The sequence below is a fragment of the Ceratotherium simum genome, chromosome 21 (genome assembly GCF_057802395.1).
Source record: "Ceratotherium simum simum isolate JZ-2026a chromosome 21, ASM5780239v1, whole genome shotgun sequence".
In the NCBI taxonomy this organism is placed as follows: domain Eukaryota; kingdom Metazoa; phylum Chordata; class Mammalia; order Perissodactyla; family Rhinocerotidae; genus Ceratotherium; species Ceratotherium simum.
In genome coordinates, this window is record NC_141920.1 from 24,921,084 (window position 1) to 24,939,826 (window position 18,743).

Genomic DNA, 18,743 nt, shown 5'->3' on the forward strand with positions numbered 1-18,743 from the left:
TAAATATTTTTTCTTACCTGTCTTTTTTTTTTCTTTTTTACTTATGGTGGTTGTTTTTGCCTTGCAGAATTCTTTGTTTTTTATTTATTATTTTTTTTTCCTCCAAAGCCCCAGTAGATAGTTGTACATCATAGTTGCACATCCTTCTAGTTGCTGTATGTGGGACGCAGCCTCAGCATGGCCAGAGAGGCGGTGTGGTGCGTCAGTGCGCGCCCGGGATCGAACCCGGTCCACCAGCAGCAGAGCGCATGCACTTAACCACTAAGCCACGGGGCCGGCCCTGCCTTGCAGAATTCTTTGACTTTTATGTATTTGAATTTATCAGTCTTTTCTTTTATGGCTTTAGATTTTGGGTCATAGTTATAAACTCCACTTTCCACTCCAAGGTTATAAAAATTTCTTCTGTACGAAATTTCTTCTAATACTTTTAGAGTTTCATTTGTTACATTAAAATTTTGGGTCCATTTGGAGTTATCTTGATGTAAGGTATAGCTCTAATTTTCTTTTCTTTCTAGATGGCTAACTAAGTCTCAATTAGTGAAAAATCCATTTTTTTCTACCTTTTTGAGATATTAAAATTTCATATGCATTTTGATCAATTTTTGGAATTTCTAGTCTGTTCCATTGGTCTCCCATCTGTTTATATGCCAGTACTATACAGCTTTAATTATTGAGACTTTATATTTTGACATCTGATAGGACTCAAACCTTTCACTACTCTTACTTTTCAGAGTTTTCCAAACTCTTCTTACTTGTTTCCATATTAATTTTAGAGTAAGCTTATCTATTTACAAAAAGAAGTTGGCATTTTTATTGGGATTTTCAAATTATAAATTAGGGAGAATTGACATTTATGAATCTTTTTGTCTGAGAATTTGGTGTGTCATTCTGTTTGTTCAGGTCTTTTTTGTATTTGTATCCTTCATTAGTGTTTTTAAATTTTCTTCTTATAGCTCTACGTTTCTTTTTAGTTCATTCCTAAATATTTATTCTTTTTTGTTGCTATTGTAAATGAGACCTTTTTTCCACCTACTCGTGATTGATTGCATGTGTGATGAAAGCTATTGTTTTCTGTATATTAATTTTGTACCATGCTACTTTGGTGAGTTTTCTTAGTTTTGCTGTTTTCTTGGTTGATTTGCTAAGATTTTCAAGAACATAATTATATCATCTGCGAATAATGGTAGTTTTACATCCTTCTTTCTAATTTTTATATCTTTATTACTCTTGTTTAATTTCACTGACTTTATACTTCTAGTATAATGTTTAATAATACATCATAGGTATCTATTTTCTTCTCATATTTAGATGACAAATGTCTCTAGTCTTTCTCCATTAAGCAAGCTGCTGACTTTTAGGCTGAAAAGATATATTTTGTTGTGTTAAGGAAGTGTTCGTATGTTCCTATTTATTTGAGGGTTTCTTTTAATCAAGTGTTGTTGAATTTTGTCAAATGACAAATCTGTGGTGATGATCATATGACTTTTCCCCCTTACTTTCCTGATACTGAGCCTTCCTTGCATTCCTAGAACAGACTCCATTTCATCATGATGCGTTATTATTCTTTTGTACTGTTGTATTCTATTTAAAGTTTGATTTAGAATCTTGCATCAAGGGGCCGGCCCTGTGGCTTAGCAGTTAAGTGTGCACGCTCCGCTACTGGCGGACCGAGTTTGGATCCCAGGCGCACACCAATGCACCACTTATCCAGCCATGCTGAGGCGGCGTCCCACATAGAGCAACTAGCAGGATGTGCAACTACAACATACAACTATCTACTGGGGCTTTGGGGAGAAAAAGGGAAAAAAAGGAGGAAGATTGGCAGTAGATGTTAGCTCAGGGCCGGTCTTCCTCAGCAAAAAGAGGAGGATTGGCATGGATGTTAGCTCAGGACTGATCTTCCTCACAAAAAAAAAAAAAAAAACTTGCATCATTGTAAGAGAGATTGAGCAATATAAGAGAGATTGATCAGTAGCTTTCTGCCTGCAGTTTGTATCAGCTTTTGATACTCGTGTTGTATTTGCTTCATGAGGAGAATTGGGAAGTTTTCTTTCTTTTTGTATGCTCTGGAGCAATTTCAGATCATTACACTTATTTGCTCTCTAAAGGGTTAATAGTGTTTCCATTAAATCTGTGTGTGGTGCTTTTGGGGGCATTATCATATTTACATAGATAAATGTGAGTAAAAGTTTGAGCAAAATGGTCCCTGTGGTCCTGTTAATTTCCTTTGTTTCTATGGCTATTTTCTTCTTATTTTATATATTTGGACGTTCTTCCTTTTTACTTACTAGATTGACTAGTGGTTTAACTATTCTATTGAGTTTTCCCCCCAATGTACCAATTTTGGGATTTATTTATTAGTTCTGCTTTCTATTTTCTGATTGATTTCTGCTTTTATCTGTATTAATTCTTTCATTTTGCTTTCTTTCAGTTCACTTTATTGGATTTTTTTCCTAACTTTTTGAATCAGATGTTCAACTCATTTCTTTTTTTTCTTTTTACGGTATAGGTATTTATGGCTGTGAATTTTCTTCTTTACTGGTTTGACTATATTCTTTAGGTTCCAGTATGTAGTATTTTCCTTATTATTATTTTCTAGAAATTTTGCAATTTTGGTTTCTTTTTTAACCCCAGTGCAAGCGTTTTGTTGTTGTTTTAAGGTGGAAAGGCCTTTGTTTCTTGATTTTATTTTAGATTTGTAATTTCAGTGCATTGTCATCAGAGTATTTGACTATCCTATTGTTACTTTTTGGATTTATTGAGATTTTCTTTATGGCCTTTCTTTTTTTTTTTTTTATAATTTTTTTTATTTATTTATTTTTCCCCCCAAAGCCCCAGTAGATAGTTGTATGTCATAGCTGCACATCCTTCTAGTTGCTGTATGTGGGACGCGGCCTCAGCGTGGCCAGAGAAGCAGTGTGTCGGTGCGCACCCGGGATCCGAACCCGGGCCGCCAGCAGCGGAGCGCGCGCACTTAACCGCTAAGCCACGGGGCCGGTTTATGGCCTTTCTTAAAGGCCATATTCCATGGAGACTTAAAAAATGGCTTTTTCTTGAATTAAAAAATAATTAAGGGACAGTTTTTTCACTAATAATTATTTATTAATACCTAGTACATATATCCATCTAAAATTTTGAGATTATAAAATCAATATTTGGCAATAACCTAAAACCCTAACAGCCAAGTTAAAGACATGGTAGACTGATATTGTCTTATTAAGTGGGAAATTTTTTCTGAAGCGTGCCAAAATTATGCACTTTCCATGCATAATTTTTATATGTACATTAAAGAATACTTTAGAACGTAAACTGAAAATTTAATGAAAAATAAAATGTATAGATATTATAAATAAAATAGAAAAATTAAATCTATACTTTATGAAGTTTAAAAACAAGTTTTGAAATTCTGTTAGAAGAAATGGGTCTTGTATTTAGTGTGTGTACAAAATATTTTGGTTTTGGCTTCAAGTATTGCAAACAGTGTGGCATGATGTTAATTCATTTTAATTTGACAGATTTATAAATGAAGGCGTAGAGAGGGCTCTAAGGCTTAAGTTCCCAGTTTTATGATTCTTAAGTGAAGCTGGTGTATGTCCATGAGTTTTGCTTCTGTCTTCTTTGAATGCTTGTTGATGAGTGGTTTAAGATCTCAGAAAAAAGATACTCTTTGTAGACATAATGAAAACCGATTTTTAAGTCTTCAGGTATCTAAGTTGACTTTATAACTTGTGATATTTGCATTGATGTCTGTTGCAAAGATAGGTCACCTTCTGTAATTTCTGTATAATATTGTAACTTAATTTTTCCTTTTTTTTTTCAGAATTTTTATTTGGCTGCTACCTTGAGATATAGGCCCTAAAAATGCCAGCTTGTTTGGACTTAGAAGATGACCTCGATAAATGATAAAAATTAAGAAAGACATTTTGGTGAGTGAAACCTTATGAGAGAGATACAGCTCAACTTAATTACAAGTGATGGAATGACTCTACCAAAGTTATATAGCAAGTAAAAAATTCTGTTTCCTACATCATCTAGCATTTTGTCAAAGGAGAATATAGTCCTTCAGCCAGTTATGGGAGACATCAACATATTTAATGAAGCCAAAAATTCACTAAGTTTAGTGCCTTCTGTTCCTCTCAGTTAAGACCTTGATCTCTTTTTCTTTCTCTCAGGGAGTCCACAGACCTCCCAAGAGGCATATCATAACGCTTAAATGCGTTTTAAGTATTTGGTCTCCCCCAGCATACACCAAACCTAGCATAAATAGTTCACTTGGGCCTAGTGTTGTACTAGTCAATCACATGAGTCTTACTGGATTGTCAGACTCAGTTAGAAATTGAAAACTGATGGCTTGTGGGCCATATGCAGCTGCAATGTGTTTCATTTGGCCCATAGAGTATTTTCCAAAAATGTAGATCTATTTTAAAATCTGGGGTGAAAGGGATAATTCGGTACATGTGTGTGGTGATGGGTTGTAATTAGTATTTTGGTGGTGAACATGATGTAGTCCATGCAGAAATAGAAGTACAATGATGTACACCTGAAATTTTTGCAATGTTATAAACCAATGTTACTGCAATAAAAAAAAAAAAAAAAAAAAAGAAACACATGGGAAAAGAGAAGGGTGGGGACTAAAAAAAAAAAAAAAAAAAAAAAAAATCAAATGAATGATATTCTTCATTACTGTTAAGTTTTTATAATATAATATGTAAAAATCAAATTAACACACTTTATTGCTTTTCTTTAAATATCATTCTATTCCGAACACTAACTTTGAGAACTTCTGTTTGTGTAGTCATCCTCCAAAGAGGCTAAGTCAACTACAAGCAGTTCTTTTGAGAATAAATTTGTACCCCTCAGAATCATTTGAGTTCGCTTCAAGTGTACAGTTCTTGATCCTATTTTCTATGTATACATATTACTGTATTTCTTTTTCTTTTATTTTTTAACAAAAATTGTATATATTTAAGGTACACCACATGATTTTTAGATACACATGTAAGTTAAATGATTGTTACTGTCAAGCTAATTAACATATCTATCTTCACGCATATTATTGCATTTAAACAGTAGCTTTGAAATAAACAGTGACTGCACACTGATTTTAAAGACCAAGAAACAGAGCTTCTGTTACTTCAATCCTATGACTCAATGTAGCTACTATTATTTTTTTAAATTGCTGTAGTAGGCAGAATAATGGCTTCTAAAGATATGAACTTGAGGGTATTATGCTAAGTGAAATAAGCCAGACAAAGACACACACTGATTTCACTCATATACAGAAGATAAACAAACATATGGATAAGGAGAACAGATTAGGGTTTACCAGAGAAGGGCGTGGGGGGAGGGCGAAAGTGGTAAAGGGGCACACGTGTATGGTGATGGACAAAAACTAGACTATTGGTGGTGAACATGATGCAGTCTATATAGAAACTGACATATAATAATGTACACCTGAAATTTACACAATGTTATAAGCCAATATGACCTCAATAAAATAATTTAAAAAATAAAAAAAAAAATAAAAAAAAAATAAAATAAAATCTGGAGATTTCACTAAATATATGGATTTTAGTCTTTTCTTAAAATTCAGAATATCTGTTATTCCTGGGCCTGCACCACTCCTCCCATCCCTCCAAAAAGAAAGTAATAAGTTGGAGCAGAGTAGTGGCTGCTCAGCATAGAAGAGTATTCCGAGTTTCCCATTGCCCAAACCATTCCTACAGTATGTGCAAATGCATTTAATATCCCGTGTTCTTCTCTTATTTATTTTACCTGCCTGATCCCTGTAGGTATGTGAGTTTGTGATTCCTGATGTAAATAACAGTGTCTTGTCTTTTGCTCAAATGGCGGCCAAGTCAGATCATCTGAATAGCCTGTGACAATCTTCTACCCATTATTCAGCTACCTGCACCAGTCCTTTCTCTTCATATTTACATATTTAAATCTGAAGAGAATATATATATTTATATATAATATATATATATTTATATATATATGTATATATTTACCCACAGTCCCTGACTTACAATGGTTCGACTTAACAATTTTTCGACTTTACAATGGTGTGAAAGCAATATGCATTCAGTAGAAACCGTACTTCGAATTTTGAATTTTGATACTTTCCCAGGCTAGCGATATACCATACACTACTCTCTCCGGATACTGGGCAGTGGCAGTGACTGCAGCTCCCACTCAGCCACACAGTCACAAGGGGAAACAACTGACATGTTTACAACCATTCTGTACCCATACAACCATTCTGTTGTTCACTTTTGGTACAGTATTCAATAAATTAGATGAGATATTCAATACTTTATTATAAAATAGGCTTTGCTTTAGATGATTTTGTCCAACTGTAGGCTAATTTAAGTGTTCTGAGCACATTTAAGGTAGGCTAGGCTAAGCTATGATGTTCAGTAGGCTAGGTGTATTAAATGCATTTTCAACTTAATGATATTTTCAACTTACGTTGGGTTTATTGGGATGTAACCCCATCATAAGTCAAGAAAGATCTGTATATATTTATATATTTTATATATATATTTATATATTTAAATCTGAATAGAAAGGACTGGTGTAGGTAGCTGAATATATATATGACATAAATTTACTTATAAATAATATAAATATATATTTATTATATAAAAATATATATATTTAAATATATTTATATGTTTGTTTATTTTTAATCCTACTGTGATTTGAGAGATGTTCATAAGTAAGCTTCTAAGCCTTCCTGATGTCTGGTGGAGTTTTACCTTGTAACAGTACCATGTTGCTGGTATGCTCACTTTTTCTTTCTTTTTTTTTTAACTTTTTTTTTTTTTAATTGAGGTTGTATTGGCTTATAACATTGTGTAAATTTCAGGTATACATAACTATATTTCAGTTTCTGTGTAGACTACATCATGTTCACCACCAATAGTCTAGTTTTTAATTCATCACCATACATATGTGCCCCGTTACCCCTTTCACCCTCCCCCATCCCTTTCTCCTCTGGTAACCACTAATACTGTTCTCCTTATCTGTGTGTGTGTTTATCTTCCACATATGAGTGAAATCATATGGTATTTGTCTCCCTCTGTCTGACTTATTTCGCTTAGCATAATACTCTCAAGGTCCATCCATGTTGTCACAAATGGCACAATTTCATCTTTTTTTATGGCTCAATAATAGTCCATTGTATATATATACCACATCTTTATCCATTCATCTGTTGATGGGCACTTAGGTTGCTTCCATGTCTTGGTTATGGTGCATAAGGCTGTGATGAACATGGGGATGCATGCATCTTTTTGAATTGTTGATTTCGAATTCTTTGGATAAATACCCAGTAGTGGGATAGCTGGATCATATGGTATTTCTATGTTTAGTTTTTTGAGAAATCTCCATACTGTTTTTCATAGTGGTTGCACCAGTTAGCATTCCCACCAGCAGTGTATGAGAGTTCGCTTTTCTTCACATCCTCTCCAACACTTATTTCTTGTCTTGTTAATTATGACATTCTGACAGATATGAGGTGATGTCTCATTGTAGTTTTGATTTACATTTCTCTAATAATTAGTGATGTTGAACATCTTTTCTTATGCCTGTTGGCCATCTGTATATCTTCTTTGGGAAAACGTCTGTTCATATCCTCTGCCCATTTTTTGATTGGGTGGTTCTTTTTTTTTCATGAGGGAGATTAGCCTTGAGCTAACATCCATTGCCAATCCTCCTCTTTTTTGCTGAGGAAGATCAGCCCTGGGCTAACATCCATGCCCATCTTCCTCTACTTTATATGGGACACCGCCACAGCATGGCTTGATGAGCTGTGCATCGGTCTGCACCCAGGATCCGAACCTGTGAACCCCAGGCCGCCAGAGCAGAGCATGCGAACTTAACTACTGTGCCACCGGGCCAGCCCCTTGGATTGTTCATTTTTTTTGTTGTCGAGTTGTGTGAGTTCTTTATATATTTTGGAAGTTAACCCGTTGTCGAATATATGATTTGCAACTATTTTCTCCCAGTTGGAGGCTTGTCTTTTTGTTTTGTTGATGGTTTCCTTTGCTATGCAGAAGCTTTTTAGTCTAACGTAGTCCCATTTGTTTATTTTTTCTTTTGTTTCCTTTGCCTGAGTAGACATGGTATTTGAAAAGATACCACTAAGACCAATGTCAAAGAAGTGTACTCTCTATATTTTCTTCTAAGAGTTTTATGGTTTCAGATCTTACATTCAAGTCTTTAATCCACTTTGAGTTAATTTTTATGTATGGTGTAAGATAATGGTTTACTTTCATTCTTTTGCATGTGGCTGTCCAGTTTTCCCAACACCATTTCTTGAAGAGACTTTCCTTTCTGCATTCTATCTTCTTGGCTCCTTTGTCAAAGATTAGCTGTCCATAGATGTATGGTTTTATTTCTGGGCTCTCAATTCTGTTCCATTGATCTGTGTGTCTGTTTTTCTGCCACTACCATGCTGTTTTAATTATTATAGCTTTGTAGTATATTTTGAATTCAGAGAGTGTGGTACTTCCAACTTTGTTCTTTTTTCTCAGGATTGTTTTGGCTGTTCAGGGTCTTTTGTTGTTCCACATAAATTTTAGCATTCTTTGTTCTGTTTCTGTGAAGAATGTCTTTGGGATTCTGATTGGGATTGCACTGAATCTGTGGATTGCTTTAGGTAATATGGACAGTTTAACTATATTTATTCTTCCATCTATGAGCATGTAATATCTTCCCATTTGTTGATGTCTTCTTTGATTTCCTTCAATAATTTCCTATAGTTTTCAGTGCATAGGTATTTCACCTCCTTGGTTAAATTTATTCCTAGATATTTTATTCTTTTTGTTGCAGTTGTAAATGGGATTGTATTCTTGAATTCTTTTTCTGCCAGTTTGTTATTAGTGTATAGAAATGTAACTGATTTTTGTGTGTTAATTTTGTACCCTGCAACTTTACTGTATTTGTTGATTATTTCTAAAAGTTTTTTGGTGGATTCTTTAGGGTTTTCTATGTATGGAATCATGTCATCTACAAATAGTGACTGTTTTCCATCTGCCTTTCCAATTTGGATCCCTTTTGTTTCTTTTTCTTGCCTAATTGTTCTGGTTAAAGCTTCCAGTACTATGTTGAATAAGAATGGCAGAGTGGACACCCTTGTCACGTTCCTGTTCTCAGAGGAATGGGTTTCAGTTTTTCAGCATTGAGTATGATGTTGGCTGTGGGTTTTTTGTATATGGCCTCTATTATGTTGAGGTACTTTACTTCTGTACCCATTTTATTGGGGTTTTTATCATAAATGGATCTTGTCAAATGCTTTCTCTGCATCTATTGAGATGATCATGTGATTTTTATTCTTCATTTTGTTATTGTGGTATATCACATCAATTGATTTGCAGATGTTGAACCATTCCTGCATCCCTAGAATAAATCCCACTTGATCTTGTTAACTTTTTAATATGAACAATTTCAAACAAATGTAAAATTATAGTACAAATAAAAGTATAATGAACACCGATATACCCATCACCTACATTTAACCATCATTAACATTTTGCCATATTTGCTTAATTTATTTTTTTCCTGAATTATTTTAGACTAAATTATAGACATTGTGACATTTCACCCCAAAATGCTTCATTATACATCTCTTAAGAAACAGTAAGGACATTGACCTGTATAATCACAACACTATTATTATCACACCTAACAAAATTAGCAGTAATTCCCTAATTATCCTAAAAAATATGCTTTGCATCTGTTTTTTCCCCAAGCCATGATCCAATAAAGGACCATACACTGCGTTTGATTTTTAAGTCTCTTAAATCTCTTCTAATGTAGAACAGTTTTACCCACCTTTTTCTTTCCCCATGACAACTTATTGAAGAGGCCAAGCCAATTGTGCTGTGGAAATCCCACATTCTAGATTTATCCAATTATTTCCTCATGGTGTTGTTTAAGTTGTTCTTCTGTCTCCTGTTGAAAATTTCTTGGATTTGGGTTAAATATTTTTGGCAGGAATTGCATAGGTGCAATTAATATTGTATGTAATTTCTGATTGTTTTTCTGTTAATAATGCTAAGGTTGATCGTTGCATTCAGGTAGTGATAGTCAGATCCTTCCATTGGGAAGTTACAGTTTTCCCTTTGCCAAGCAACAGATCTCTAGGATGATACGTTAACATCATGGTAATATCCAGTTCTCTGTCAATTTGTCACATAATGTTTTATCCTTATTAGTAATCCTTGCCTGAATTATTTTATTAGAGATTGCAAAATTGTGATTTTTCTAATGATATCTTTCTTTTTACAATTAATTTGGTATTATTCTATAAAAAAGAGCTTTTCTTCATCAACTAGAGCTATTTGGCTACCCTGAAATATTTACTCTGAAATGATTTCATTTGGAAATCTGTTTCATTCTACCTTGGAAAGGTAGAATAAATAATATGCTTGTCTTTTAAAGTTCTCCTGCATTCCAGATTTGTTCTTAGATTCTTTATAAAAACCAAAAGAAGTGAAATCGATAGATAATCTGGAAAGTTATTATGTGGGTGAGCAAGATAACTGGTGGTTAATCTTAGCAAACCCAGAGAGATAGCACATGCTCTCTTGTGATAGATGACTGTAAATGAGCAAATGACTCTCTTGAGCTAGTCAACTATAATCTGTTTTCTCTCTCCAAGAGTAGGTCACTGAACTGCATTTACTCAAAGATTAATCAGTTATCTTGATAATAATTTATTTATTAAAGACTAGATTTTAAGTGGACATTATCTCAATGAATATGTTGTCTAGAAGAAGTTTCTTTAAAAAGTTTTTTTTGGAGGGAAGGCCAACAATTTTTTGCATAGACTGACTTTCACTTTCTTCATTTTTTTAAGCACCTGTGTGGTGCCCATAGAACTGTTAAACTGGTAATACCTGAATTTGAATTAGCTGACTTGTTGCATCTGTCAGTAGAGGGTTTTCTAAATTTGGATGCACAGCCTTCATGGCATGACCAATGACCTCTTTAGAAGACTACCAAAGTCCAGGTTTTTTAGTTGGTTTCCTTCTTTCCAGTTAAGGATTCTTTTGGAAAACAATTCTTAAATTTTAAATCCTCTTCTTGCAGTTGTTGCAACTTTGAAACAGCTGCTAGATAGCTGTCGTTTTTCAGGCAGTTTCAGCAATCTTATTCCTGCTGAGCAGCAGCTTTTAAGTCCTAAAAATATTTTTTAGTTTTGTTTATTTACCTTTAAAGTTCTTTAAAATCTGTAAAATGCCATTTTACAGGAATAAGATTGCTAAGGGCAATGATATCTGTAAACGATTTTCCGAATGCCGTTGTTTCTTAACCACCCAAATCACTGTTCCGTTGTAGCAATCACAGTACTAGAAAAGGCTATAATTGCCAGACTATAAGGTTATCTGCTCAAATATGAAAGTTTTTTTCCATTTATTTATAACTGAGGAATTTTTTTCCCCCTAAGATTGTTTAGATTGTTTTTGGAAAGCCTTTGCTCTTAAAGTTTAGTGACTATTTAAAAAAGAAAAATTAAACAGTTTTTAAAAGTTGATAATTTTTTTCCATTTATGCAAGTAGTATAACCATATTACAGCATATTTAGCTTCGCGTTTCCCTAATGATTTAGAGCATACTTGGAAAATAGGAAAAGAAAATTTACCGGCAATCTTACCAACCTAGCGCAGTCATTGTTTGCATTTTAGTGGATTTATTTTCAGTCCTTTTTTCTTATCCATTTTTAAAAAAACAATAATATCGTAGTAATTATAGTTTATGTAAGGAGTTTTTTAAAATTAGAAGATTTGTATGAGGTTCTTATGTTTCCATGCTATTCTTGCTTAACACAAATGCTGAAAATTAATGTTCATTCTTTCATTTTGAATTAAGTATCTGATCTTCAATCACAAAGCTAATGGAGGAAATGGGTACACAGTGTGATCTTTAATACGCGCACTCTTAAGTAGGCAAAATAACTGAAAATAGCGGAAAATGTGACTTCTCTAGTTCTAAAAATTAAAAAGTAATTTAGTCCTGTCCTAAACATATTTCTTTGCCTCTGTAAACATGTGTTAAGCACTTATTTTCCTTTCATAAAAGTGGTTTTAAATATTTTGTTTGTTTGTTTTGTTTCTGATTCATTATTTTCAGCCATACCACTATTAATAACCCTTTACAAGTTGTTTAAAATGGTCCTCATGAAAGATTTTTAGGATTTTAGATAATCCTCCAGATGCTTTTAGTTGGGTCAAGTTGTGCTTTGCAGGTTAGAGAAAGAGGAGGGCTTTAGAAACCTTGGCTCCTCTGAAGCTTTTGTTAGGACAGGAGTGAGGGGAGTCTGTGGGAGCCCTTTGTTCTGTGGGGTCAACCAAAGCCCTATATAAGTTAATTCTCAGAAAATACTTGTTTTATTTTCTTGTGATCTCTTCCTTCTTCTGCCCCATATTCTAGGCTTACAAAAGGTAGCATAAAGCATAATAGATATAAACATTACATAAACATAATAAAGGGAGCTTTATTTAAAACTGTTTTTTATTTCTAGTATCTTTAAGAACTAATTATTATAGGATATCTTAATTAAAATAGTTTATTCTCTCTGTAATTTCTTAATTTTTATAGTATTTCCTTATTACTTGGCAAATAAGTTACAGTTTTCACAGAACTATGGATTATACATTATTGATTGTATAATTATGCATTGTAATGCTCTTTGTATCTTCTCAAAGGTTTTCTTATTGTCCACTTGGCATATATGCTTCTGGAATAATATTCACCATGGTTTTGGATGACCTTCCAAACTTAGAAGACATCTATACTTCCTTGTGTTCATCAACAGTGGAAGACTCAGAGATGGATTTTGATTCTGGACTAGAAGATGACACAAAAAGTGATAGTATTTTGGAGGATTCCACAATCTTTGTGGCCTTCAAAGGAAATATAGATGATAAAGACTTCAAATGGAAATTGGACACAATATTGGAGAATGTGCCCAATTTGTTACACATGGGTAATTTGTTTTAATTATTTTTTCCTTCTTTTTACTCTTTTTGAAGAGTTTGCCCTTCTATGATTATCTTGAGTTTTACAAAGTAAAACTTCACTATACTGGGTTGAAAGACTGGTTTTAATTGCACAGCTGGAATTTTAGGGTTTTTTTTTTTTAATAGAAATGCTGTTCTGTTTCTTTTAATAAGTACATGGAGGAATTGAACATAAAGTATTGCTTAACGTACTAATCCTTAAATAATCTGCTCTAGTGGATAGGGGTAATTCTCAAGACCCAAATATATTTATTGTTTTTAACTCTCTGGTCTTCATTTTCCTTACCTGTAAAATAAAGAGGTTAGACTGGATCTTTAAGGCCCCTTACAGCTTATGAAACTCTTTTACTCAGTGGTTCTACTTAAAATGGACTTGAAATTTGTTCTCTTAAATTTTAGATAGAGGTTATTAACTGACAGCCTGCTGGATCCAGCCTGTGGCCATGTATAGGGCTCACTTTAGTGGTTTGGGGTTTTTTTAATGTTTGAATTTCATTGCCAGTGCTTTAAAAATTTAGATATTTTACATAAAAAATCCAGATTTTGGATTTGTCTTTAAAAGTAGAAAGATCTGATAACATTGAGCTCTTCCTCTGTCCCAGATGGTGCTGAGTAGCAGCTGCCACTGAGGGCAGGCCCTCACCTCACCTCAGTTCCCATCTGGCCTCTTCGTACATTTAGATTACCTGTCTTGGATTTTTGGGCAAAAAACACAAATGTGTTTTTGAGCGTTGTTTAGGTATTCTCCATCTTTTCTGGTTAGCACAATTATCTAATCCCTTCAGACATAGTGCAATGCCTAGATTTTATCCTTTTATCACAAATCCTGATTTGATCAGGTGCTAATTAACTTTTTTAGGTTTTAGGGTTTTTTCCTTTGAGATTTAATGTCTGGAGGAAAGCTGTGATTTTTTTCAAGGGCTTTTTTACTGTGTTGTATAAGATTTCTTTATAGTTAGGGATTATTTAGCATAGTATTAGAGAATTTTATATGTTAAAGTTGCAGTTATCACCAGCATTGTCATGGTAATCATAGTCATAATATATCAGATTATAAGGGCCTAGCTGGGCCTGAAATTGTTCACTGCTCTTAATTACTCACGTTCTTTCTTGTTTTTAAATTGCTGAATCAGTTTATTTATGGCTTTTAAATAAATTATCAAACCCAGACTTATGATGTTATCAGGTTATATTCTTGGTCCAAAAAGTATTTTAAGTCAAAGCTTCTCAAATTTGATGGAAGTTAAAAAACTTTTGATAAAATATAACTGTGGGCTGGCCCAGTGGTGTAGTAGTTAAGTTTGTGTGCTCCACTTTGGTGGCCTGGGGTTCACGGGTTCAGATCCTGGGCTTGGACCTACACACCACTCATGAAGCCATGCTGTGGCAGTGTCCCACATACAAAAAAGAAATAGAGGAAGATTGGCACAGATGTTAGCTCAGCGACAGTCTTCCTCAAGCGAAAAGAAGAGGATTGGCAACAGATGTTAGCTCAGGGCCAATCTTCCTCACGAAAAAAAAAATATATATATATAACTATGTTATAGACAAGGATTTTTCTGCAACCATATCACAAGTAGATAATACCATAAGCAAATTTAATGTTTGTCTAGACCATGTACAAGATTCCAGTACTTTTCAGGTTGGGAAGAAGCCCTGTAGCATCTATACTCTGGAACCAGGATCCCAAGCTTCCTGCCTTTTGCTCTTTAGAGACATAAGTGTCATGGAAAGGAAATTGACTTGAGAATCAAAGCTAGATTTTAATGCTGTCTGTGATGCCTCTAGGTAGCCACAGGATTCTGGGCAAATCACTTAGCCTTTCTGGGCTTCAGTTTCCTGACCTTGTAAAATAAACTTGGTCCTTTCTAAATTTCTGTGATTGTATTATCTCTCTGCTCTTAGCAAGTGGTCCCTTTTTTCCATGTTAGAACAAGTGAACTCCAGGTCTGGTTGAGTTAATTTTCAATGTATAATGTTTTTGGACCTGGAAGGGGCTTTAGGCAACAAGTAGGCACTTTCCCCTCTCCATAGATATTTCTTATTTTGAGAACAGATATGCCTATATGACCATTTTCTTAATATTGGAATATGTAACTGAACAGAAAATACAAAAGATTTAATCTACCTGAGTTCATAACAACAGGGAAAATTATTTTGTCTGGGGTTGTTGAAAAAAAAGTTTTTTTATCAGCTAAGTAGACCTGAGATTTGCTTTCCATCTGTAAAATAGAATTACAAACAACATTGCCTCCTCAATCAACTTTTGTATCATCTTTTAAAAACGTGTCCTGAAGTTTGCACTGCCTTTTCAGACTTGCTGAAATGTAATGTTTTCATATCCTAACTGAATCTTAGTTGTCAAATTTATGTTGTTTTTCCCCTCAGTTTGGTGTGCTTCAGTGGAAATTCTACTCTTGCTTAAAGTAGGAAAAGATTTAAAAATCAAAGACATAAAGAATCAAGGCTTAAGCCCTCCTTAAATTGAAGCATTTGTGGGACGTTGGAAATGTTCGCTTCCTGTTTCTATGAATAATTCCACAGAGATGCTTAGTGAATATTTAAATATGAGTATTAACATTTCAAATATTTCATTTGAAGAAGTAAAATTGCTTAATATTTTATAAGTAAATCTATTTTCCTTCTTAGTGCTCTTTCTTTAAGTTTAGTGCATTGTAGCTACAGATTGCCTAATATCCTACAATTGGCATATCTGACAATTCAATTTTTATAGAATTTCACTTGAAATTTGAGACTTAAATGTTCTCAGCTTTTCAGTTCACATCATTGAACTGAGTCCAGAAGTATACATTATGCTGTTAATTTAAACTTATCTCTCTCTTACAATCTTTAGTCTATCTTACTGTTTTCCATTTATTCAGTGCCTGCGGTGTATCAGGTCCTGTGCTAGGTTTTGGGCATGTATTATTTCGTTTAGCACTCACAATCTCATGAAGAAGTTTTTTCATGGTTTTAGAGAAGAGAAAGGTAAGTTTCAGAAAGGTTAAATAAATTGTTCATGGTCACCTAGGTGCTAATTGGTAAAGTTGGGATTAGATTTGAAGGCTGTGTAACGCCAAAGCCTAAACTCTCTCAGCTACTCCAAGCTGGTGCTCTGCATTGTTCTTTTATTTTTTTGTTGTTGTTATTCATTCCATGTCTTCTGGTAACTAAAAGATTACTAATATTATTCTCTTTCTTTCATGCCCAAGAATCCAGCAAGCTAAAGGTACAGAAAGTGGAGCCCTGGAACAGCGTGCGTGTAACATTCAACATCCCCCGGGAAGCAGCGGAGCGGTTACGGATCCTGGCTCAGAGCAACAACCAGCAGCTTCGGGATCTGGGGATTCTCTCCGTTCAGATTGAAGGTACCCATCTGGACCCGAATCATAGCAACAGTAGAATATAGGATGCTTTTCTGTGTTGCTTTGTCTGTTCTTCTCCTCTTATATTTCAGAATGCCAAGTAACTTACGTAGCCTCTGCTTCACCTTCCAGCACCTTAGGATAAAGAGGGATTGAGGCTCTGGCTGAGTCCTGATGTTTCAGCATTCGTAGCCTCAGACTGCATTCCCTTGGCTGCTTTTGGCTGTCACTCTTTCAGACTTTGATTTTACTGGTACCCTGACCAGGAACGGATTTGTCTTTTAAAGAGTATCTAATTTCAATTGCTTCCTTCATTTCTTTATTCATCTAACAGATTAGAGGCCCTGAACAATCCTTTTGTAGCAGTAGTCATTTTTCAAATATTTTGTCAGAGTAATCTTTTCAAAATGAAAATATGCTACACACACACACACACACACACACACACACACCCTAAAACCCTGCTTATGGCTTGCTATTGTTCACAGAATAAAGACCAAACTCCTTATTATGACCTCAAGCCTTGCATGGTCTGACCTCTACCTTTCTCATATAGCCGTATCTTGTACAACTCTCCTCCTTTCTGTCAGTGTTCCAACCCTCTCCAGCCTTCTTTTGATTCCTTGAATATGCATTTCTTCCTTTTGCCACAGGTCCTTTGCATTGATGTCTTCTCTATATGGAATATTGTCCTCTACCATTCCCCCTTTCATTCGTTAACACCTACTCAGCCTTCAATTATCAGCTTAAATCTTCTTGGGGATGTATTTTCTGAACTCCTTGACTAAGTCAGGGTCCTTTGTTATGTGCTCTCACAAAAGTATGGTTTTTTTTCTCTCAGATAATTTATCTCACATGTTGATTAGAACAATTATTTGATTATTATTTTGTTCCGTAGACTACAAGCTCTAGTAGGGCAGGGACCATGTCTTGTTTTGCACACTGTTGTATCTCTGCTCACCTCTACATGTTCTTTAGTAAACATATGTTGAATGAAAGCAAGGGAAGCACATATATAATAGCACCACTTTGCTTCAGTAGTCAGAATACAATGATAAATGAAATATGGTCCTTGCCATTATCAGCTCAAGAGGAGCTCATGACTTTGGCGAGGGAGACAAACCTTTGAGAGATATAAGTACCAAGTATGGGGGAGCACAAAGGAGGTTCTGTCTTTGGGTGCCCAGTGAACTAAAATTCTCTCTTCCCTTCCTGTGTTGATGCAAACAAGGTAGCAACCAGCGATTCCAGCCTTCCCTTCCACTGATGGGCCTAGCCCTCCTGACTTGGTGCTTGCTTAGAACCTAAATGCTCCATAAAACCTTAGCAGCCAAGAAGATCAACATTTTGTATATGGGAGTGAGACACATTTTGTGTAGTTAGGATTGTAGGTTGCTGTGCTCCAGAAGGGGCAATACCAACAAACAAAGATTATTTAGAGAGGGTTATATGTAGATTGAGAAATGGGGTAAATTCTATCATTTGACAAATGAGGGAATAGTGGCTTAAACAATAGCCAGTTTATTTTGAATAATGTTGGATTGTCTGAAAGGATTCAGAAAAGTAAAATTAATTCACAGCAATCTATACAATATATGATGAACTTTTGGGAAGAGTGGAAGTCAAACAACTATTGGATATAGTAACACTATATAGGCTGTTTATACTTTATAAGCACGTAAGAGCAGGTGTTATTTATAAGAAAGACATAAGGGGTTTCTTAAAAACCCCAAACGTTTTATGGTCTCTGTTACCTATTTACCTGAGTTGAAAGGGCTTTGGAACCTTAACGGTAGTGTTTTCTACCGGAGAAGGGAAACACCAGTTTCTTCTCTTAATCAGACCTACTTCCTGCAAGTTCTTAAAAAGGTAAGATGCTGGTTCCCCTTTATTGTTATAGCCATAAATTAAAACGTAAGTACCAGCAAGGAAGCAAAATAGATAACACATGTTTCAAGAAATTATGAAATTCACATATGGCAATGATTATCACATTACAGAAAAGAGCTCTTTAAATTTTAGGATACACTTACATGTCCCAGGTGATCTTTTCTCTCTCCACACTCCCTGGGAATTCAGGCAGGAGTAAAAGTGGTGGCAGCAGCTATTGCTTTTGTGAAACCGGTGATGGGCTGATGCCTTTGTAAATTGTAAGAGGAGGTGTTGCCACTGTCATGGTGTCTGCTGCAGGGGTGGAGGGACAGGTTGTTCCCCTAGCAGTCTATTCTCCATTGAAGAATACTCCTTGTACCCTTCCTTTTTTGAGTTTTTGCCAGGGAGTTGGCGAGACATCTTTTTTGAGGACATTTTCTGACCCCTCTGTAAATTCATGGTCCTTTAAAGCAGG

The 18,743-nt window shown here is 34.8% G+C and overlaps 1 protein-coding gene across 8 annotated transcripts in view; it reads left to right on the plus strand.

Annotated features, from left to right (window-relative positions):
- Positions 1 to 18,743, plus strand: part of NCOA6 (nuclear receptor coactivator 6) — a 105,966-nt gene that overhangs the window by 32,552 nt on the left and 54,671 nt on the right. For all 8 annotated transcript variants that reach the window (XM_014787522.2, XM_014787523.2, XM_014787524.2 and 5 more), the window contains 3 exons: positions 3,821 to 3,926; positions 12,717 to 12,997; positions 16,244 to 16,399. In XM_014787522.2, coding sequence (XP_014643008.2) covers positions 12,766 to 12,997; positions 16,244 to 16,399 — 388 coding nt within the window. In that variant the 5' untranslated portion in view covers positions 3,821 to 3,926; positions 12,717 to 12,765. The remainder of the gene's footprint in view (positions 1 to 3,820; positions 3,927 to 12,716; positions 12,998 to 16,243; positions 16,400 to 18,743) is intronic.